Here is a 24,820-nt window from a genome sequence, read left to right on the forward strand (position 1 = left end):
TTATTTGCATTGGCAGATTTCTTCTTAAGAACTTTGTTAAGAACATTTAACAGCCTTTTTTTCATTTATTTTCCTACTTTTTTTCTTCATTTTGGTTATTTCTAGGACTGAAGAAGACCAGAAACGGAATTATCTGAATTATGCTTCTACAACAGAACTGGGTTTCTCCTCATTGGGCATGGCAGAGCCTGGGGAAGTCCTTCCTTTTATTTGTTTTCTTCATGTTGCAAACAGCTGACCTGGAAGCCAGGAGAGGTCATCAGTTTGTCTGGAAAACAGGTAGGAAAGAGATATGTCAGCTATTTACTAGATATTTCCTGAGGTTGAGAATGGAGTACTCTTCATTCTGTTTTAGATCAGTAAGAAATTTTAAAAGCCTGATAATGCCTTCTATTTTTTTTTTAACTGAAAAATGGGGATTTCATCTCTATTTCAAAACAGTAATTTATTGAGGTATGCACCAGAGTGACTCTAGAGCATAACTCTGGACTCCTTAATGTTTTAATCTAAGAGTAGAATTTTTGCTAGATACTTATAGCATCATTTGAATGTTGCTTTATTAGACGTATTGAATACTTTTCTTTGATCCATTGAATGAAAAGGGCACACCAGTGTCTTTCAGAACAAACTGAGTCAAAAGTCCATACTCTTGATTCATCTATTCCTAATTAACATTTTGTTGGTACATGTAGTGAATTATCTTTGTCCATCAGCCAGACTGGATACATGCAGTGTCGGAATGTTCAAAATTGGGCACGTGCAATGTTTGGAAAGTTTTGTGAACACGTTGATAACACTGTGATTGAGTGACAGGGAGGAGGTAAATGGTATGATATAAATGCATAAAACCAAGCGTGACACGTTGGATGCTTATTTTGTAGCACAACACAACAGCAAATACTGTTCAATGAAATGGAAAGATTGGCAAATCCAAGAAATTCAAGTAAAAGAAAATACTCCATCAGAAATATGCAACTGAACTAGGGGTTTCATTGCCCGGGATACCTTTGAGATGTGGCCTTTTATGACTGAGCAACAGAGCAGTTAAACTTTGTGGAAAAATGATTTTCCTCTTGTTGCGCTTTAACCCAGCAGGCAGCTAAGCACCACAAGGCCGTTCACTCATTCCTGCTCCTCAGTGGGATGGGGGAGAAAACTGGGGAAAAAAAAAGGTAAAAACTCGTGGGTTGAGATAAAAGCAGTTTAATAGAACAGAAAAGGAAGGGGAAGATGACGATAATGGTAAAAGAACGTCCAAAGCAAGTGACGCACAATGCAATTGCTTCACAACCTGCTGACCAATGCCCAGCCAGACCCCGAGCAGAGGCAGCCCCTACCTCAGCCAACTCCCCACTGTTATTGCTGAGCATGGCACCCCATGTTATGGGATGTCCCTTTGGGCAGCCTGGGCCAGCTGTGCTGGCTGTGTCCCCTCCCAGCCCCTGGCTGGCAGGGCAGCACGAGGAGCTGAGCAGTCCTTGGCTCTGGGTGAGCCCTGCTCTGCAGCTACTGAAACATTGCTGTTATCAATATTATGCTCATCCCAGACCCAAAGCTTCTAGGAGGAAAATTAACTCTATCCCAGCTGAAATCTGGACACTTTTTTTTTTTTTGAGAGGCTCGTCCTTTCTTGGAGCGGTTCTGTCTTCCTCCAGTTCACTGTTGTATATGTGATTTCTGAACAAGCTTTCAAAGGCAGGGCTGTTAAGACAATTTATGCCCTTCGGTGCTGTTTTACTTCTCTTAAGTTCTGAAGTGTATTGTGCCGGGGGTCTTTACAGGTGTGCACTAGAAGTCATGAAAATTTAATTTGACTTGATTGCAGCTGACAATAAAGTGTCATCAGTGCCTCAAAGACTGAGGCAGGTGTTTTGAGAACTAACAGAAAGCGGTGGTCTATGTTTTGTGGACACGGGTACTGTGCGCTGAATGCCCCGTGATGAGCTCATCCATCACAGAGCTCGTGGTAAAGCTCTGCCTTCCAGACACACGAGCAAATTGTGCCAGTTATCATGACTCCCACAGTGAATCAGAAATATCTGAGATCTCAAGAGTAATCTTATAAAGCTTAAATCCTAGCAGTATTTTGGTGTAGTTTTTCTCTGCTTATGAATGATTAGAGGTAGAAAATGTATGAAATACTTTCTTAATGAAAATAACTTGTGAATTTGAGCCATTCTTATTGTCCTGTTTAGCAAACAAAGACTTTCTTTCTCCAGTTAAATTTGCATCTTTTTATGTTAGTAAACAAAATTTTCATTTTAAAAATTATTTTGTTAGAAGTTAGTTTAAAAGTTAAATAAATCCCAAACCGAAATGTTTAGTTCTAGTTTAAAATGAATGGTATGTTCACTCCAAACACGTCCTTTTGTTAGTGAAACAGTGTTATTTATCAAGCCCCTCAACTAGCTCTGCAGCAGTAGCGAAGAATCAGCTTTTATAAACTGTGAAACCTTTTTTTTACAGTTATTCTAGGTAATAACAAAGCTGTCTGAGATTTTTCTTGACAGTTTGAACAGTTACTCTTTAGGGGACGATCTTGGTAAAATGGAGCTAGGTGTGCTGTAGTCAGGGCAGAGGAAACAAACTAATGGCTTTACTTTGATAATTTTACTGTATGTGGTGCAAATTTCATTTCTGTGGCATCTGGAAGCATGTATATCAAAAGAAAATGCAGTGACCTTGAAATTAATTTTGAAAATTGTGAATAGCAGTCTGCCATCAGAGTGGCATATTTGGCTTGGTTTTGTATGGTGTTCCTTTGTGATTGACTGTAGCCAAAAAAGAACAACAAAGGCGTATTTTTCTTTCAAAAGATTGCAGAGAAAAGTTTTGGGAAGATGGGGATAGTAACTTTAATGGAACAGGTGGACCCAGAGAGTCAAAGGGGTTAACATAACCTCTTGCGGCAGGATATTAATAGTAAAACAGCCTTGTGATTTACAGCATGGCCTAATGAGATCTGTAGTATAGGTAATAGGAAAAAAATCACCCTGTATTTTGAGGACTTGTGTGCCCAATTGAGAGGGGAAAAAAGAAGTAAAAGCACAGCACAGGGAACTTAAAATTAAGTAATTTTAATGTAAAAACTGAGCAGATCCATTCTGATAGAAAGCAAACCTGCAGCTGCTGTCTTTTTTTAATGAAAGGTTCTAATGAGCGATCCCTAATGGGAAAGGCGATGATCTGTTTTGTTTTTAAATCCTGAGTTGTCTTTTGCAAGCATGGCGAGTTACGTGCTGTAGAGGAATTCAACACCTTATTGAAATGCCATGCTTTATAATTAAATAAAAGCATGTTAGTGAAAGCTTTGACTTGAGGAATATGAATTTATATGTGCTATATTAAAAACAAAAACAAATAAAAAGGCAGTGCATCAGCACTGAAGCTCATAAAGCAGGCCTTTTTTTTACCTAAATCCTTGGCTGTATCTAATAAAGGCTCATACATATTCATGCTTGGCTTGACGGACTTGTTATAGCAATTGTACCAAAATCACTGCATCTACAAAAAACAAAACCAAAGACCCAGGCTCAGTATTTCTAAAGTTCAAGAACTTGGCAGTGTGAGGTACCTTATACATACTCTTCCCTCTTGTGTTTTACTTGTTTGTGGCCTACCTTAAAACAGTTTATTTTTAGCTCTTGTTTTTTAGAGATGATACAGTGTAAAGATATTTAGATATTACTATATCTTTTGGTTTCCAGACATTACTTGTCAGATACTTATTTTGTGACCACCAGCCTAACCATGAAAGCAATAATTATACCAATTAAATTACTCAGCAACCTTAAAGAGCTGAATAATTTTCCAACACTTGCCAACTAATAAAGCAGTTTTAGTGATATAATCTTGAGAAAATTTAATTGGATTTAAACCCTTGTAAATTAATATTGTTTAATGCAATACCTAATTAGCAATTTGCATATTTCACCATGTTAATTTTTATTCAACTCTTGAATGGTCCTGAAAGTGCCTAGAATTGGTGTAATGTAAATAAGTTTACATCTTAGTGGTTGTCAGTGAAGCTTTTAAAACTCTAAATGGAATATTGACATATATGTGAATCCACAATATGATTTTAGTGTTTTTTTTTGAGGAACTCTACAAATAAATTCTAAAGTTTAAATTAAGTCTGAAATACTTGAGATGCCTTACAGCAAAGGAGCTGATAATTAGAATTACAGAATGCTGAAAATACAGCTATTTTCAGAGATGCCTGCAGTTACTGCATTGGCAGGTTTTAGGCTCACCATCACTAATGACGACTTCAGCTCCTCCATAAACTTACACATCTACACACCAGTAACAGTGCATTTGTCATTTTCCCTGAAATATGAACAAAAATGAAAGGGATAAAGGCATACGCCATAAAAGTGGCTAGTGGAGCTAAAGCAGTGATGCTGTTTATTTATTTATTTAAATAAGCGGTTTACTTAAAAATATGATTTTGTAGGATGAAAATGTTTTGATTGTTAGGAAAAAAAGTTCTCTAATTTTGGTAAAATACTATTTAACATGGAAATAATACTCTGTATGCTACGAAAGGGGGAAGAGGAATATTAGAAACCCAGATGTGGCATCCCAGTGACACTTCCCCAGCAATAATTCTCTCTACAAAATGAATCACGGTGGGGATTTAGCCCAGCAGGGACACGCTCCCTGTTATGAATGGAAGAGCACTGATAGCGAGATACCAGACTGGCAAATGAATATGTAATACAGCTGATCATAGCGGAGAGATTTTACCTGAGGAAGAAACCATTAATCTTTCGGTGGCTGTGGGCTTCTGGGAGATAGGTATGGTGAGCTCTAAGTTGTATTGCCCCAGGTGAGCAAAAGAAACTTTCTTTGGTTGAGAGTTATTACCCGTATTTGAAAGTGATTCCTAAAATAGGGCTAGCAAATGATTTTGATCATTAGACTTTCTTCTGAGACAATCCATAATGGAAAAGATATGAAATGAACTTTTCAGAGAATGATCTAATGTGGAGGAACCTTTGAACTACTAGTGAATGCGGGTGAACCAGGTAGGACTAAGATGAAAAAGATCTTTTCTTCTCTGTTCTCAGATAATACTGCCATGAAATACCCTTTCCCAAGGTCTTAATTTCAGGAATGCCAAGTGCTGGTTTGGAAGTGCCTTTGACCTTGCATGTTAAAAGACAAACTTTTACCTACATGCAACAAATGTTAAAAGGAGCCCAGATCTTCAAAGGGCAGTGGGTCTCCAAGCTACTGAAAAGATATTCGAAGATAGCGCTGCAACAAATCATATTTTTTTTTTTCCAATGGAAAAATTAAAGTGGAAATTTAGCCTCAATGTCACCAAATTTTGGAAGATTCTAAAATTCTTTGCTATCCTAACGATTTAGGACAGCAGTGGTTCTCTTTGGTTATGGGTTGCAATCTTGTCATATCAACAGCAGCAACAACTGATAGGTTTTTAAAAAATAATTTATTAACTGCCATTCTAAAACTAGTCAGATGGTTGCCATAAACTGGATAATTGAAAAGTTGCCCTAGAATCATAAGCCTTCATAATTTTACCTTTAACATTATTCACAGTTTATACATTTGTGTTTGAGACAGATTATAATCTAAGTCACTCTTTTGATAGTTGCCCCTGATGTATTTGCAAATTAAAGACACCAAGCCATTCTGGACTTCTGCTATTGGTCATATCCTCTTGCACCTGGTTCGTCAAACAAAATCTTTTCTAAACATTGTCCTCAGAATTGTATCGAATCTCAGATGAGATTTTCCCTATTGATATTTTGCAATTTTAATTAGAAGTGCCTGGCTTAATACATCTCACAATCACATAGATGCTGCTGGTTTTGAACACTTTGTAATGAACAATTCAATTTGAAGTAGTTTAGTTGTTTTTAATCTCTTAGTGTATTTTCATTAAATAGCCATTTAAAAAGTACTTTAAATATATAAAAATCAACACAATAATTTAAAAATAGTTCATTGGTCTAAAACACTTCATTACAAAGAACGTACTTTACTGGACAATATAAATTTAATTTCTGCAAAATGATTTTGAATCAATGATATCTGAAACTAACAAAGAAAGTTGTTTTGCAAAATTTCACTTGCAGCAAAATCTAATATGCTGGCCGATCCCAGTCACTGATACTTGAGAAGATTTAAGGGTGGCCTCAAAGCTAATCTTGTGTTTCCTTGAAATGGAGTGCAGTATTTTCTTGTTGCTAAATATTTGGATTTATGTCCTTATTATTCCATACCCTTTCCTATCCACATTTTCACTTCTCTCTTCCATGCACATCTAAATTTTATTACATTCTGTTCTGCTACTGCACTTCGTGATTATTTCAGTTCTTCCAGCACGGTGTCCTCATCTGGTATCCTTTCTTCAGGAGTTAAAGCCAACTAGTCTTGGAGTTGTGGAGGTCCATCTTGTTGCCTTACTTTATAAACCTTTGCAAAGATGGCACAAATATTTATGTGGGTGACACATTTCTATGTTGTTGGAGACCTTGTGTCCTCAGGCAATAAATACTGGTGAGTTTGTCAGGGAACTGGACATACGTACCCGAGAAGTGCCCAATTGCTCCTGAAGAACCTCTCCTGCACAGGAAGCTCATCTTGGATAAGTGTGCCACAACAGCCCACTGCATATTCACCTACATCCTGCCACTGTAGCTTCTGGAGGCATGGATGTGGGTCTGGATTTATCCTTAACCCCCAGGACTGGAAGCTCAGTGTATGTATGCGATGTGGCTGACGAACAGCCTGTTAGTGCAGGGAACGTATTGAGCATCAGAGATGTCTGAGCTGTTAAAGGGGAGTGGGAAGCATAGTTAGAGCAGCCGAGGTGCTTAAACTGATGCCTTTCTTCCTAGCCTGCAAAACTTAGTGTGTTCTTATTAGCTCTGGTTTCCTGTAGGGACTCACACACCAGCAAAATGTTCTTCTTGGTGGCATTATTTAGCAGAAGAGTCGCTGGTCTCTGTAATTCTAGAAAAATGTACTGCAAGCACTATGAGAAACATGGAGCGTCAGTCAAATTAAAAAGTCAAGCTAAGGAGGTATTAAACCGAAACGTATGTTAAAAATAACACTTTCTACAGTTTTTCTCCAAGAATATAGTACTAGCCCTCAGCAGAAAGGAGCACAGTGCAACAGCATGGCTGGTAGGCTGTGCTTGCTGAGTTCAGATGTAAGCTTTTACAGCATGTGCCTGGTAATTTTGTTATTGTTGGGCTTGCAGAACTATTTCAATAGTTCTCTTACATGAAGACTGTGCTTTAACAAATATCGTTGTCTAACCAAAATCAAATGTTCAGTAGGTGGTGGTTTAAACCAGATTACACAGGAGATTCACACTAATCTTTAAATGTCCCTCTTCCCTTCCTGAGAATAATAGTTTTTGAGAATAAGGTGTTTTTTTCTGTTTTTTTGTTGGTATTGGGAAAAGTATAAGTTAGGCATCTTATCCTTTTCTTTACTCAGTAGTTACTATGGGAACAGAGCTGTGGGTCACAGGGGAAAATCTGCAAAAGTGGTTTCTTTTAAATTGTTCATTTAAAAGAAAAAGGATAGCTTATTATTGGAATTGTAGTACTTTTCATTCAACTTTGTTGGATTGTATTGTTGTACATATTTCACTCACAAAAGAAGCACAGTGAGTGGCAAGAAAAACAGATGGGGATGTTTTTGTACTTCTTCCTTGGGGTTAATATTTTTTTAATTGAATGCAGCTGTTGGAAAGATTTCTGTTGTTACATATAGATGGAACATTAAAAATGGACGCTCAGGTTTTCAGCCTGTTTCGGTGGGGTACTAGATTCAATTATTCTGCTGCCCTTGTTCAGAACCCCATGGTGTTTTTAAAATTATTATTACTATTATTATTTATTTTAAATAATTATATCTTGAGTTGGAATAAGAGCTTCGTAATTTCAGTATATAGGAATAATCACTTCCTCATTCAGCTATTGTCTAGAGCAGAATTACTGTGGGTGAACATGCACAAAATTGTATGAGAAAACCCTAAGGTCTCTACTAGAGATCCCTAAGCAGCTGAGTATTTCTAGGGCCACAAGTTTTGGGTAGTCTACCCACTGATACCCGTATTTCCCTGTATTTTTTTTTCCTGATACATATGGGAATAGTCCTGCTGTCATCAACATTTGTCTTTTTTTTTCTTTTTTTTTTTTCAATTCTCTCTTTGAAAAATGTGAGTAGCGTAAGCCAGGAAAATGAAGTGGAGAAGTTAGAATGGTTGAGGGATATCTCATGGTAATCCAGACTATTGACGTAGGGCTCGCCTGGCTTATTTTAATCACCTTCAGCTGGTTGATAGATATGATGAAATGCCTGCTTAATAGAATCTCAAATATATTGGCTTCAGCTTGCGCAGAAAATGCCTGATGAGATCAGTAGGACCATAGTGTGAAAGTCCAGGGGCAGTATCTGGTCCTTACTGTTGATTATCCTGTCTGGTGTCTACCACTTTGTAGGCTTCTACAGTTTCTTCTTCTAGAGACCTTTTAAAGTTTATGGTTAACTGCATCTCCACGTCATTTTTTGAGTATAACAGTGATTTAGGATTATGGAGCTAAATTTGGAAAAGCACGTTAAAACCTCATTAGAGCAGTTCTAAATATATTGGTTGTGTGTGCTGGGGGATACGTTGTAGGCAGTTGCTGAAGTATATCCTGCTTTTGTGTGGCATGTCCTGGAAGGCTAGCCATGAAAAATCACTTTTCAAATTAGAACTTAATAAAAACTTTCCTGCTCTGAACACTAAGCCCTACTCCCCGTGCGATTAGTGGTTTCATTTCTTTCTCAGCAGTTGGGTAATGATTATGGCTCCAGATGCTGCAGGAGTGATAAAGAGATTGATTAATTTCACTTGAAAGGGCATATGTTCAAAGAGGAGCCAGTCAAACGCCTTGAACGCCAAGCCCACGTTGCTGCTGCTTGCACGACTTGGTACCCAGCTGTTCCCGAGGAAAGTACCAGTAAACCTACGTTATTTATCTAGCCAATATATTTGCTGCTTGGTTTTGCCCACTCAGTGATGTATTTTTTTTCCTGTGTTCCACAGTCTCTTGCTTTAAAAGCTTTTTGTGACTCTCTATAAAGCAGAACCATAAAACTTCTAGTGGAAGACTGAGAAGGGGCTGATGTCAGCACAGCATAAGCAACAGCACACAAGTTCAGCATTGTGCTTATCCCTTCGACAGAATGAAGTGGTAATGAGACGATTCATTTTCCTTGGCATAATCAACAGCAAGTTTAAAAACATCTTCCTAAGCCTTATTTGAAATAACAGCTCACACCATAAAACTTACTGAAAAATCCTGACATTTGAAGAATTAAAGTTTCACTATACTTATTTTTTTTTTTTTTTAAATTAACATGTAAGGTAGATACTTCAGTAAGTCTTTATTGGGTCTTTATTGACCTATGGAATAGGTCAATGCAAGCATAAAATATGGCTGATGGTGCTAGCCATGTGATTAAATACAGGGCCATGGGATATCTGATATTTCTTGTGTTATCATTTGAACTTTTTCACTGATTTATGTCCTTTGGGGTTTATTCTGTCACCCCTGAGATCCCAAGACCTTCAAATATCAATAGTTTAAAAATAACCTCCGATGTGTGAAGCATGTTTTACTTTTCTACAGTGTGACATTTATAACCATAAACTTCACAAGTTGGAAGCTGCGGAAGGCAAAAATAAACTCTGTACATCTTTAAGATCTTTTGACCCATTAGTTAAATTGCTTTATACCATCCAGTTGCTTTTAAGCAGAATAAGCACTTGTTTCTAGCCATCGAAAATCTTATCAAGCTACATAGCTTCGAGCTGCAGTAAAAATGAGTTAAAATGAAATGTTTGCAGCTCTGTGTTAAATGTCTACATGGTATGAGAAGAATATGCAACTTGAACTTACAATATTTTCGGTTCAGCTAATCCAGCACATCCGTTTTTTAGCTGGCATTAAATACTTTGTAGCTCAAGTATAATAGTATCTTAACGTAAATCATTGTGAATGTAGAAAATCTTGATTTTGCAGGCACGTATTCCTAAGTTCAGCTTTATTCACTGCTGACAGGGAGCTCACAGGGTGTGAAGTTGTGTCTGTGCCAAACAGGTAGCTGACATATGTTTGTTTTAACGTTATAGTAGTCTGATAACGAGGGTTTATCCAAACTTTAACTCTTATTGATCACGTTTTCCTGTTAAGGAAGTATAAACCCTCCTTCTGCATTCCTCTGCAAGGTGTTAAGGAAACATTACTTTTAGAATTTGCTCCAAAAATGAAATAGTGAGGGGAAAAAAAAAAAAGAAAAAGCTAAGTATATCCTTGTACACATAGCACTGAAATGAAAGTTACAGGGCATGTCTGAGTGTTAAGTGTATTGCTTATGTGTTAGTACCTTTGTGTGTGTATATTTAAGCATTATTTTTTGTGTGTATTTATAGGCCCACCGTGTATAATTGTGTTGCCATATAAGCAAGGACACTGTTAAAGTGGCAGAAGTAGAAAGTTATCTGCAGTATTTTGAAAAGACTGAAGGAGGATGAGATGAGAGACAGGGAAGTCAACGTAAATGATGACAGTAATGTTATTGTGCCCTAAGGGTCTTGCAAAGTACCGTACTTAAAACCAATTTTTGCTTTGTAGATAAGTGAGCGTGTCTTGTTTAAGTCAATATACGTGTGCAATTGGTGATAAAGCTTGGTATTACGTGCCTTCTTTGATATTTTTCATACTTATGCTTTAAAGGTAACGTTATACTTATGTTCAGAACACTGTAAAGTATTTTATGCTTTTTGTTATGAGCTTTCAAGCATGTTTTTTGGTTTAGTAGTAGGAGTTGAGACAGGCCAAAGTTTTCACTCAACTTGGGTATTTATTGATGGCTAATTGACTGCTGACCTTTGCTAGGATTTGCTTCAAGAAAGCAGGGAGTGTGAGTGAGTGACACCAGGGGGTAACAAATCAGAGAGGTTGAAAAGCAGGTGAGAAAATGTAATTCTGTAAGTTACATTTAAATATTGGGACTGTTGTGGGAATAAAAGCAAAGCTGAAAGTCAGCAATGAAAATTCCTTCTTTTCCTTCAGATTTTTTTAAAGTGTTACTTACTCTTCTTCACTGTGATTTACTTGTCCTTGATTGATTTTTTTTTTTTTTAAATGGATAAGCCAGCTTTCAGAGTCCTCAGATTGATTTAATTATTATAGCACACAGGGCCCCAAATCAGATTTAAGGCATTTTGATACAGTTTATGGAATAAACCAGTGAACAGGTGCAGAGGATGCAAAGCTGCTGGTACTCAAATCTACTAGATTATTCTGCAGGCAGAAGATTCCCCATAGACCTTAACTGAAAGGTCAGGAGCTAACCTTAGTATATGCTGTTTAGTACAATATCTTGGTCATAAATATATCGAAACTATGTGTTTGTGTGTCTCAGTGTATTGGGAACTAAAATTGTAAACTCACAGTGTTCTGAATATATTACCAAATAAAGCTATGCAGCATTCAATAAAGCAATTACATGAGAAGCATTACAGTCAACTTCAATTCCAATATTAGCAGTAATAATCGATCATTTTCAATCCCAGGCATAGTCTAATCACTTTTTGTTGTTGCTTTGAAAGGTTACATTACTCAGTTATCTTGCAACTGAGCAACCTTTTCATGTTTTTGTCATGTAGGATTTTATAAATGCTCTTTCTTTTAATCTCAGTATTTTGGCATTGGCTATTTTGCAATAGTTTAAAAATTTCCTTAACTTTTTCTCATCCCACTATCACTTCTTATAGATCTTAGATCTTTTACTCCAAAAATATTTAATTGTCTCGAGCAACAGGTGCTTTTCTTCTTTTTTTTTTTTTCTTTCCAGTATCTCTATAAAACCTCCTTTTTCACAGAATCACAGGATGGTTAAGGCTGGAAGGAACCTCTGGAGGTCTGACCCCCTTATTCAAGCAGGGCCACCCAGAGCCGCTTGCCCAGGATGCTCTCAAGGTGGCTTTTGAAGATCTCCATGGAGGGAGACTCTGCAACTTCTCTAGGCAACCTGGCAAACCATTTTTTTTCCTCGTGCACATGTTCCTACTTTTCTTTGTCATGGGAATGCATCCTACATACCTAATTCCATTTAACGTCACCTAGAGTTTGTGTGCAGTTGAAGGGTTTTCCTTCCTTTGGCATGCCTCAGAACATGAGCCTGACCTTCTTGCATGCTTACTCTTCAGTCTGATCCCCTTGACCAAGACGGGTTTCTCTCGTCTGCCTTGGTCTCACCTGTGTGGGCTGTGCACTGTTCAATTCTATTAGATACTATTGCTGGTGGATATTAACCGATAGGAGCTAGTTAAGCCTCTCTGATTCCTTCCTTAATCAAGTAATTTGGGTAATGGTTTAGGATCTGTTCAGACAATTGAATTAACTCCATTAGATTAGTAAGTGACTTTAACAACAACAAAAAAAAAGACACAGGGCAAGATGGAAAAAGGAAAATTTCCATTAAGGTTTCTTCTTGCTTTGGCTCTCAAGGTGAAGATGCACCCTGGGTGGGTTGTTGATAAAATGAAAGACTTGATTCAGATTTTCTACTAGAAGTGTAAGTTTTGTAGGGGCTGTTTTTGGGCAAAATCCTAGATACTTTGGGAAAGATTCTTGTTTCCAGGTCTTCCAGAACCAATTCTAACCAATCCTATATGGTTGTGGTTGGTGCCATTTAGATAGTATTTCACGTTGTGATTAATGTTGACTTTTAATCCTAACCTGCCTTACAGTTAGTTGGATTACTGTATCCTGGATGCTCCCTACTGTCCCATAAATTTGCTTCCTTCATTGACTAGCAAAATTAGCATATTATGCATGAATGAGAATTAAGATGTCTATGACACTTAGTTTTTTCTCATGTAAATAGAATAGCTGGGAAATTTTGACTTAAGTATAATTTAGGAGTACAAGTAAGAAATGACATGTTATTGCTTAAGAGTAAGTTAAGGGAGATTCGTTTCTTTTGGTCTTTAGTGGACAATTTTGCCAATACCATCAATTTATTGCTGATGGAGTGTTTTTAGTGCTAAGTTTCTTCATGCCTGGCTTGGATATGCATTTTAGTGCACATAATGGACCCAGTATCCTATGGACATATGCAAGTATGTTCTCGTCTGCTTGTCTCGGGGTAGCTGTTGACGGGTGGTAGGTCCATATATCTGAATGGATTTTGGTTGTGGTGATGTTTTCTGTTTTTGCCTTTGTATCAACATAAATATATTCAATCTGACTTCTGTCATCCTGATGCAATGGCAGCTGCACTGAGGTGACATAGGGTGTAAGGTGTTATATGGGACCAGTGACTGTTAATATCATAAATAATTCTAGACTTGTCTTTAAGAAAAACAAAATACTAGATTGGTAAATGCTGTATGTAAAATTTCATAACTTTCTCATAAAACCCTTTTAGTGTCTATCTGGAGACTCTATTGATAAACTTTCCCTTAAGCATACATACAAATTAAATGTGGGAACGTGCAGCTAAAAGAAATTGCTCCAAGGCAATGATTCACAAGGATGAAAAATCAATAAGAGTTTCATTAAGGAAGGAAGGAAAGTTTAGACAGGCTCTTTGCTTTTCTATGGGAAGTAGAAGGAGAAATCATTGATCATTTTATTCAGCTTTCTTCTTAGTCATAATGTTGATGCAGGTACTCTGAAAAGCATGAATGTGGCTGGCTGAAAGAATCTGGCATCTGTGAGCTCTTCTACTACATCCCCAGTGGAGCTTTCCCAGCTCTTCTCCTTCGCGTCTTCCTTTTCACTTGTGTGAGCAGCACCTGCTCGGAGTGGAATTATGCTCTGGAGAAGCTGCCTCAGTGGGTCGCTCAGAGCTTGGTTAAACACGGCCGTATTTGAGCATCAAGGTGCTGTGTGAGTGTACAAAGCAGCAGCAGCACTGAACTGGCTCCTGTTACGCAGATGTGTACGGCACCGCGTTGTGTTCCACTTCGAGGTGCAAGGAGCCATCCCGTAACGCACCACAAGCGTGTCTGTAACCATGCTGTTTACACTACTGGGCTTGCTCTGAGTTTTTCAGTGGACAGGTTTGTTTTTATAATGATAAGGCTTCTACTGAAAGGCATCTTGCAAAAAGAAGCCCCAGGGAATCAAGTTCCTTGAGAACCACCAAACCGCTGCCAAGAGGAGCTGTGCCCACCGGGGGGCAGTTGTCCACCCCCGGCTGTAGCCTCACTACCCAGTGGGTAAGTCAGTTCTGATGCTATGGAAAATGGAAATACATTTGTAAGGGTTTTCGGTTGAATCAGCTTTCTGAGAGGTGGCACGTCCTGCAGCAGATCTGGTGGGAATGAGTAACGGGGAGGGCAGGAGGAAACCGCGCGGTGAATCCCTGCGGGACTGGTGGGTGACAGGGAGGACACGGGCCCACGTGGGCGTCGCATGGAGCTGGGTGGGTGGGTGAGTGTGTGCGGACCTCGACGTGGGCATCTGCTTCCTCCGTGTGCGGAGCTCCTGTCTGCTCAGGAGGCCGTGTTTGTGGAAGCTGGGCTTCTATAGCAACCGTATTTCCCTGCCATAACTCTCTCTCTTTTATTTTTTCACTTTTGCTATTAAAACTTGGTGATGACACATGTCAACAATCTTGCGGTGACACTCGGCAGTTATGCATCTGTTTGTTTTCATTAAATACTGTTTTTCGAAAAGTTTTAGTGGCTACCCGATTAAAGCACACTCAGACTAGGCAGAAGTGCTCTCAGCCAAGAGCAAATTTATTTCTCCAAGCTTGTTTAAAAAACAGGAATGCTGGCAGGCTTGAATAGTAAATATGAGCTGTACATCTTGTTCAGTAGGCTTTTTCTGGATGCCTAGCATGAACCAAACAAGGGAGTAAGTGAAATGCACGTGACTGAGGGCCCTGACAGCGCTGTGGTGATGGATTAAAATCAGATGAGTGAAGCTGCTGCCACCCCTGACCATCTGCCCTGCTCCTTGTTGCGCGTCCCCCAGCAGCAATATTTGGTCTGTTCATGAATCAGCTTTTATAAAGCAGTTTGTGCTCTGGAATATTAAAGTAAGCTGAACAGGGGCTGATTTACTTTAATATACGGTTCTGGGGGAGCTGCTTACAGCACTGCTGTGTGTCACCCAGCGCCTGGTTGCTCTGTTCTGCCCTGGAGGCTCACGGTGCGGGCAGCTCTGCCTGTCCCTGTACTGCATTTCCTTGCTTCCCTGACCATTAGCAGAAATGCTGCTCTGAGCCCAGAGTCTCTTCTCGGTGTGTTAAAAAACTTGTGCTCCAATTTACCACTCCTGCAGAAGCACTGTTACCGATTTGCAAATGTTTTACCTTATTTTAAGAGCACAGTACCTATTTCTTACTCAGATATTTATATGACAACATACACTGATCATCTATACTGTCATCTGCAGATGGTGTGTGCTGTAATTTGGGAAGTCTCTTGCTTGGTTTTAGAGCAAAATTGGGCTAAAGTTGATTAGCTGAAGCCTATGTGGCGCACCAACAACCTATGCTGATTTGTGGTAGTGAAAAGCAGTAAACCTCTGCTTGGGGCTGGAAGTCCCCTGCCTCCAAGGGCTGTGACCTGCCCAGCGACCTGCTCACCTCTCCCACTTTTTTGAACAGTGGTGAGTGAACAGATTGGAGTGGATCTTGTTTCAGCATCGTCTGTTTCTGCAGCTGAAGCTCCCATCTGATCAGATCGTATGTATTATTTAAGATGCAGAAGCTATGTAATCCAGTAAAGGTTAAGGCTCCATCTGTTCTGTCAACCTGGAGGACTGCTCATTTCACAGTGAAAGTCTGTGTTCTTGGATGACGCTGGAGACATCCAGATATGCCCCCAAACTCTTGTTTTGCATTTACTTTGCGATAATGAAGACCTCCCTGCGTTAGCACGGAGCACCTGAGATGCTCTTGGCCCAGCTGCGTTCACCTTCATTCAGTACTGCCAAGCGCACCTCCGAGACCAGGGCTAGCATCCTTTGACAAAAGCTAAGGAAGGCTGTACACGGCACCCAGAAAACATACCTCCTCTGAGAGGTCCTTGTGCAGTAGGAAGAGAAGGCAAAGAAAAAAAAAAAGAATAGGAAAAAAAAATAGAAAAAGGCAAAAAAAAAAAAAAAAAAAAGAAATCCAGTCCTTCGGGTTCCTGTTGTCTTGTTTAAATCATGTTTTCAACTTAAAATCGTACAGGCAATCAGTATGTTAGTGATTCTGTTTGGAAATGGGGGCAGCAGCTTACTTTTATTGTGTAACAAAAACAAATGAAATTATTCCACATGTAGGTGATGAGAGTAAGAATGGAGATTTGAGACTTAAAACTCCTGTTTGAGCTTCAGTGTCACCAACCCCCTTCTCTTCAAGAGCAGGAGTCAAGCTTCTGGAAAGCTCCCTGAGAGATGATTTTTCTTTCTTTACCCATTTGCATTTGGCTTTAAAATTAAGAATTGGCACTGTTTTTTTCTGGTTTCTCCTTAAGACCAAGAGAAATATATATTCTCTCTATATGATATTCTACATATGTAAAAGAAACACGGGGAAATATATTTTCTTAAAATTTGCATGGCTTCAGGTATAGGCTTAAGAAGTCATTCCAAGCATCACAGCAGCTTACAATGAAATTGTGAGAGTAAGTAAGGATGAAGTTTAGTCTCACAGATAAAAATTACCAACTTGGAGATAGAAGAAAAAAAAAAAAACACACCACAAAACCAAACTTCATTTTCAAAGCTTCATTTTCTCCTGTTCAGCTCATTGTGACCCATCTTCGAGGCTTTTTTCTTAAGGCCGGGCGATTTCCCTTCAGTTAGAAATGAGGCAGGATGATAGATAAAAACACCTACTGTGTAGCGCTGGTATCGTTTTTCTAAACGTAATTATTATGTTCTCGTCTTGCATTCTTCTGACACAAAAAAGGGGTACTGTGTTCCTGCTCTTTTCCATGGACACCACGTAACAGCCTGCATCGTCGCAGCGGTGACAGCTGGGTAGTACCGCCGGTGTTACAGGTTGTTAGAGCTTCATGAGCTCTGCTCTGTGAGATTGATAGCTCTGAGCTTTTGGAGAGAAAGGACCAAAGCTAAATCAAGTCCTTATTTGTAATTTGGGAAGATTTTTAGACGAGAGATTTTGTTTGGCAGGGCTGCCTGGCCTCATCAAAATAATTTTGTGTGTGTGTGATAGCTCGGAAGTGGAATAGTTGTGAGCCCTGTGCTGTCACCTGCTGGGGCTCAGCAGCTCTAGGAGATGGATCCCGTGGAGCTGGGGTGATTTTGGTACAGAGCTGGGGTATGTGCTTATGGAAGGTGGCTTCACATGCGGGACAGAGGCTCTAGCTCTAGAGAAGCAGCGGTTTTGGGAGGTAGGTACGTTCCCAGCCCCTACCGACGAGCCACTGAGCCATGCAGGCAGTGAGCCCAGATCAAAGATTTATCCCAGGAAGAAGAAAGAAATGAAGAGGAGGCAGTTAAATCTCTTCTTGTGCTTTTTGACTTTATGGGTTTTTTCCTTCTGTGCCATGACTGTGGTTTTTCTGAGCTGAAAGCTGAAAATATAACAGAGCATAAAAGCTCATAAATTTAACATGAGGTAGAAAGGCTATAGAATGAATAAATACATTTACCTTCCAGGGAGTATCTTTGGCCAGTCAACTTCTCTCCATGCAGGCTGGGCTCTGCTGTCTCAGGCATACAAACTCCTCTATGAAGCTCGTTTCCAGGAAGAGATTGCTCCCAAATGGCTTTAGCGGCCCCTTCGAAGGGCACTGCTAACTAGCGATGGCAAGTGGCACTTGGATTTTCCCTGAATTTAATGAAGCAGAAACAGTGGAGATCTCAAAGAGCTGTAATCTTTTTTCTCTCTTCTGTCCCTGTACTGCTAACCCCAGCCCTGTTTTCTACCTGATCTTGCCTGGATCTTGTTCCCTGTCCACATGAAGCTTCAAGTAAGTTGAGAAAAGAGGAAAAACTGCAAAAATGATGGTTAGTGGGCACGTAGGACATCCTGCACCTAGGGGCCTGATTGTATGAGAAGGATGTTTGTCAGTGTGTTACCATGTGCAGGGCCATCAGTAAAAAGGCAGATAATTGTTATGCTTTCTTTACAACACTTTCCTTAGATTTTTCTTCTGTTTGTCTAAATTCATAGCTCTGGCAACAAATGCTGTTATTTGGAGCAGGCAGCAGAGAGTTAAACTTTGGTGCATGGAATGTAGTTTTCTCAAGCTTAGTGAAATTGCAGAAAAATAGACTTCCTAGCAGAAAAAATAGCAATAAAATCCTGTGTAACAAAGAAAATGTGAGATGCTAACTGCTGCTGTTGTAGAAAGCATTCTCCTGGTCTGTAGCCTGCCACTTGTCCTGTGCTGTTGTGAGTGCCTGTCAACATTTGGGAAAAATGGTTGAATGAATGGACAAACACAGCTGAGAATATGTATGGTGTAATAGTTTTGTCAGGCTTCTGATGTTTATTCTAACATAAGTGTTTTAATCGACGAACTAAGACTTTTAATTAAAATGCGTTAGCTGCCCAGAATCTTAATGGCCTTTTGTGTGCTTGTAGAGGGGTCAGGCTTACTTAAGGTCAGCATGGCATTATTTTTTTCCAGTGTTTTGTTCCATCTAAGATCATGTGAGATTCTTTTCTCCCAGGTGAGTTCTTAAACACCCATCATTAATTTCCTTCAAGTGGCCAAACGCCTGATAAAACGTTTGAGAAGTAAACGTTGTTGACCGTATTAAGTTTCTCTTCTAGCTTTTCAGACAGGCAGGTGGGGTAAACTAAGATATCTGCTTTCTGCAAGGAGACGCTGCTCAAATAATCTAATACATATCTAATCAGGATTGAAGTGCTTCATTGATTTATTAACAGCACGTAATTACCAGCAATCAGTGAGCTATGCGTTCCCAGAGCTGAGATATGCACCGCTGCTCTCTTCCCACTTTTGGGGAGTCCCCACCGCTGTGCGAAACTGTGATAAATCGTGCTTAGGGGCAGAACTGCTTTTTCTGGAGATGATGTTGAAATCCCAGAGGTGGGATTACCTGGGGGCGATGGACTTTGCCTTACATTACTCATTCTGTAATGTACCCAACCACATGATACAGCACTGTCTGTCTGTCTCCTCCATTCATGTTGTGGGTGAAGAAGTTTCTGTTGTTCACTGTATGGCCTTTCCCTTTGAACGGGGATACATGGATAGATAAGTAAATGCCTGCAGATTTTGCTTTTTTTATACCTTGCCTTGAGAGAGGAAATACCATATTCATATTAACAAAGAAGAAATGTTTATTGATACCTATAGCTAATTTCTGCTGGATAAATAGGCGGTTGGTCTGCAGTAATTTCAGAGATGGATCCCACAGATAAACTTTTGGTCTTTTGTTAGATTCAGTTGGCTTGGCATCATCTGATGGCCCTGTCTGCATTCTCCTCAGTTTCAAGACAAAGAATTATTCTTGATATTGGTTTCTATTTCTGGCATATTAGAAAACAGTTTTTTTTTTCTTTTTTCCTGAGGTTATGGTTCTGTTCCTGATTTACTGTTTTTCCTTTCTCTTACTCTCTACATTCAAGATGCAGCATGCTTCTGCGTTCAGAATTGTTGCTGATGAGAAGCACGGTACTGAATTTCTCTGTTTTGTTATTGTTGCACCTTGTACGTTAGCAAGACTATATAGCATAGCCCTATCAGAAATGAGGGGAGAGAAAACGTGCTTTAAAAAAGCATGCAGTGTACGGCTTTCTGGGGTTTCTCATGGAGAAATGTGTATGCATGTGCTGGTCATATCCAGCAAATGGGGTGCTTGTGAGGAGTCCTCCCATACACGTGCTGGCTGCACCGCTGTCCTCCAGGTGCACAGTGAAGCTAAAACTTTCCATTCAGGTCAAAGAATGTACCACTCAGTGCCCAAAAGGGATGGGGTGAAGCTGGCTTACAAAGACTTTAATAGGACACATATGACACACAGGTTTTTTTTTTGAGAAAAGTTTAGATCAAACCTTTTCTAAAAACAGGGTTTCTTTGGCTAAATAATTATAAGAAAGCTATGTTGACAGGAAAAGGAAAAACCAGACATCAAGCCCTAGGTATAAAGCTATTATAGAAGATGGTGCTTGATGTGAAAGCGACTTTATTTGTTTTTGCCTTCATGTTTTCCTTCCTGATACCTGTCACTGTTTTGTTCTTTATTCTCCTTCAGTAACTAATATCGGCACCCAAGCTAGAATCTCATTTGACCAAGCAGTTAAATAGTTTTTCCTCTCTTAAGCCGTATAACCACTTCTTTCTGTGGAAATGCTGTATCTGACCCAACAGTTGAGTCAGCAGGAATTTCCACTGACTTTTCGTGAGGTCTGCGGAAAAAAACGATGAACACCACAAATCCAGACACAACTTCTAACGAATGATGTCCCATCGGACAGGCTGATTGCTTGGAAACATTAATCAGATAAATGCTTCTTAGTAGTTTTTTTCTCTGATCTAAGGCCAGAAGATGATGTGTGAGAATAAATGTATGTTTCTTACTGACCTTCTGCAAACCTTGCTTTTCCCCCTTCCTCCTTTCCTCAACTAAGGCCATGAGAGCAGCTGCAGTGAGCAACCCCACAGTGCTGCTTAAGCTAGCCTCGTCTGCAACAGTTCCTGTGCCACCTGCCTAGGGATAGGGAAATTCTATAGGAAAAGCATAAATTTAGAGATTTCCCTTCATCCTCTTCTATTTCTGAAGCTAGAGGAAGTTCTGAGTTGGAGGTGGTGCCTGCACTGTAGGGGTGGTAACCTTAACAGCCCTCATGGACTTCTCTGTCAGTCTGCCTGAATTACTTTTGGAAACAATTTGTTGTTCTGGCAACCAAACATCTTAGAGCAACAAAGTCCAAAACTTAATTCTTCATAAACCTGCTATGGTGTACGCTGAAAGCTTGTTTGTTTTTTTTTTGCTAACTTTATCCTTTGGTCTAATAAATGAAATTCCTCTTTATAGTTCTTGTTTTGTAACTGAATTATGCATTGTTTTTGTAATGTTTTAAGTTTGTTGCCCATTGGTTAAAGATTATAAGTAATGGTGAATACTCATTCCCTTTTTTCCTTTCTTCTTGCCCACTTTCGTACTGCCTACATTTCACACATGAACCTTAGTTCCCCCCAACCACCAAACCCCTCAGTTTGATGACAATTTATGCAATCCCCCTTCTGAAAGCAAGCCTTAATAATCCTTCTTGCCCTTCTCTGGTCTTTCCCTACTTCTACTGTTCTTTTTTGGAATGGGGAATGAGACTATGTGCAGTATCCCGAATGGGAGTCCACTATCATGTGTACCATACCCTGCCCAGGGATGCTGTAGGCTCCGGGATTTCCTCATGGTCTTGTCTCTTCCACTAGAACTGAATACTGTCTTTTTTGAAGAACAGCATGAAAAAACTCCATGATCTCCTTCTGAAATGGTAATAGCTCTTTTAGGGGCGTGTTACTGGTTATGTGTAGCTAAGGTTGTGTCTTCTCTTGTTAAAGGAATAAGCCTGCTGCTGAGTGCAAACCTGAGTCAGGGAATGTGGTAACATCCCGTTTCATGTAGTCGATAGCGATATTTTTATGTATAGGCTTTCTAATTCCTCTGAAACAGTCTTCCCTATTGTATTTATATATATCTATTTATTGCATTGATTTTATAGCTTCTACCAGCTTAAATATTTGATTAAGTTATGGTTCTTCTGGCATTACAATGAACGGAAGATGAAAAGTGGAAGGTTGTATATCAGTTAGGTAATGGCAATGGATTTTCTCAAACCTTATTTCCTCCAAATAAGAGGCAAGGAGAGAGGAAGAAAAAGGAGAGGAGCAGGTAGTCAAACATGCATCTGTGTGCTTTTGGACAGCACAAATCTGTAACTCTCTATTCCTGTGCAGCCCATCCTAACAAACCTTTTACAGGCAGCTGGCATTGCACATCCATTCACTTCTGCTGTTAAATATCTGTCTTTTTGCTGATTGTGAAAGAAAATAACTTTGTTTGCGAACAGTCCTGCTTACCTTTTAATAAAAATAACTAAGGTTTTTCTGCACTTTTGTTAATGTCTGCTGGAGTTAACCTCGTTTTGTTATTTCCGTAGGGTTTGTTTGAAATGTTTCTTCCTGAAAACCTGAAGCATTCAGTGGGACTGAATGTATGACCCAGTGAGGGCTTTTTTTTTTTTTTTCTTCTTTTTTGTTTTGTTGGGATGGCAAAAACAGCTTTAAAACTGGGTTTAATAAGACTTTAACAGTGTTGCTCTGAATGCTCTGCCATTTTTTGGAGCCGAAGCATTAGCTCTGGCGTACCAGAGGCTCTGTTGAAAGACTCGGAGCTGTGAGATGAAAAGAGGAACTGGCTCCCTGGGGAAACGCTGAGTGTGCTGCCAACACAAAGCACGGGGAAAGAGAACTATAAGCAAACTCCGTAATGTTTTGGTCACAGGCTGGAGGACCTAATCCGTCTTTTAAATTTCTGATATCTACAGGTATGTCTTCTCTTGGTTATAATTAGAATTTTAAGATGTTTCCTGGTTTAACTGTTAGTGCAGTTTTGTGCGCCACAATATAAGAAGGGCATAATACCAGTAGAGAACATCCAGAAGAGGGCAATGAAGGTGGTGAAGGATCTGGAGGGCAAGACATATGAGGAGCAGCCGAGGTCCCTGGGTTTGTTCAGCCCAGAGCAGAGCAGGCTGAGGGGAGGCCTCATGGCGGCCTGCAGCTCCCTCACGAGGGGAGCGGAGGGGCAGGCGCTGAGCTCTGCTCTCTGGGGACAGCGACAGGACCCGAGGGAACGGCATGGAGCTGGGACAGGGGAGGGTCAGGCTGGGGGTTAGGGAAAGGTTCTGCACCCAGAGGGTGGTCAGGCACTGGGACAGGCCCCACAGGGCAGTGGCCACAGCACTGAGCCTGACAGAGTGCAAGAAGCATTTGGACAGTGCTCTAAGACACATGGTTTGATTTTTGGGGGGTTCTGTGTGGAGCCAGGAGTTGGACTCGAGGATCCTTGTGCGTCCCTTCCAACTTGGGATGTTCTGTGATTCTGTGATGAAAAATATTAACAAAGAAACTCCTAGGAAAACAGAAAACACCGATGCCAAACTGACTTTTTTTTTTTTTTTTTTTTTTTTAATTTCTTGAAGTGCTGTAAGGCTTGTAAAGCATTGGATACCTTGACAGCAGCATATATGGGCAACTGAATTATCCGAGTCAGTTCCATCTGTCTTTGCTTCTTTAGTAGTGATAAGGAGAGTTGAAAGAGTGAGCTTGTTGTTTCTGCTTTTCTAGGAAGCTTGCTTGGGAGCTAAGTGATTTTTTCCTCTCCTTTGGGCCATATAAAGTTATCTCTAATTAACTTTCAAATTGTTAGCAGATCGAATATACTGTTTTTGTTGTCACGTGCCACTAAAAAGCAATCTCTGACATCTCCACTAATAAAAACAGAAACAATGACCTGCAATTCAACTCTTTTGGAAATTGCAACCTAAAGCAAGAGCCCTCTCAGTAGCTGGAAGGCACAGCTATGTTCTTCTGTATTACTAATTGAAATTACCTGTAACTTGCAACTTTCTTTGGGTTATCTCTTACTTTTTTCCCACATCTTTCTCTTTCTGTTTTTCTCTTAGACATATACTTGGCTAATAACTGCCATACTTACATATTTAAGAGGTGGAAAGAAAACTCTAATATCAACTCTTTCATGGACCTTTTCCCAACCTTGCTGTGTAATGCCCATCTGTTTGACCAGACTGATGGAATGAATGATGAGAGATGTGTAAAGCTATTGAAAATAATTTTTTCCTGTTTCCCTTTATTGTGATCATAAAAAATAGATCATTAAAGCTGTTTTATAAACATGAATGAGCTAGAAAATATTATGACAGCGTAAGTTGCTAAAGATACAGAAATGAAATTTTTACATGAGATTTATCTTCTTACTTTAATTTGTACTCCTGCTGTACTGTAAATGTAATAACCATCAAAATGAAAAATGCAACAGATTGATAATACCATTGAGTTTTAATTAAACCACTGAATTGAAAAGGGCCCAGATGGATAACTGGAAAATGTAGTTATAACCCTGGTATGAAAAATGCTGGATTGCTAGTGATATGTCTTGTAAATAAATGCTATGCCAAAAATAACCTCATTTTTAGAACATCTTCCTAAAATTAATCATTTAAGTTTCTAAAACAGATGGTTTCTAGATTTTATTTAATTTAGCTGCCAAACACTTATTACCCTAGATCAGGAATCGTGCTTTAACAAATCCCTGTCCGAGAGCCTGGTCCAGTACTGCAGTGTCCCAGGAAGCAGAGCAGTTGTGCCAAAGCGTGTGAAATCTCAAATATGTAAAATCACTGCTCAGTCTATTAAAATGTTGAAATTGCATTAGCTTGGCATAAAATACTTAATACACAAAATAATTCAAATCTTGGAACTTGAGATAATGTTTAACGCCACCAAAATAATATCAGATCTTTTAATGGATCTTTTAATATGGAGTTTTCAGCCTGTATTTTAAGTGTGGACTCTTCACTGAAAGTTAGCTACATGCTGAAACTTTTCTTCATTCATTTCTTGTCCGAGTATTCCAGTTAATATTTTGTCACTAAACAAGCTGGTGTGTGTATTCATGCATACGTAAGTACGTGTGCATGAGCGAGTAACAAAAATACAGGTTTTCCCAATTTTTCTTTTCTGGTGAAGATTTTGGAAGTTATTATCAAAGGGAATCCTTCTCTTCAACTTATATTGTAG

General features: G+C 39.4%; 1 protein-coding gene across 10 annotated transcripts in view; it reads left to right on the plus strand.

The window, feature by feature from the left end:
* THSD7B (thrombospondin type 1 domain containing 7B) overlaps positions 1 to 24,820 on the plus strand; it is a 518,195-nt gene that overhangs the window by 255,191 nt on the left and 238,184 nt on the right. For all 10 annotated transcript variants that reach the window (XM_066999216.1, XM_066999215.1, XM_013186367.3 and 7 more), the window contains one exon: positions 106 to 279. In XM_066999216.1, coding sequence (XP_066855317.1) covers positions 141 to 279 — 139 coding nt within the window. In that variant the 5' untranslated portion in view covers positions 106 to 140. The remainder of the gene's footprint in view (positions 1 to 105; positions 280 to 24,820) is intronic.

The sequence above is a fragment of the Anser cygnoides genome, chromosome 6 (genome assembly GCF_040182565.1).
Source record: "Anser cygnoides isolate HZ-2024a breed goose chromosome 6, Taihu_goose_T2T_genome, whole genome shotgun sequence".
Lineage (NCBI taxonomy): Eukaryota > Metazoa > Chordata > Aves > Anseriformes > Anatidae > Anser > Anser cygnoides.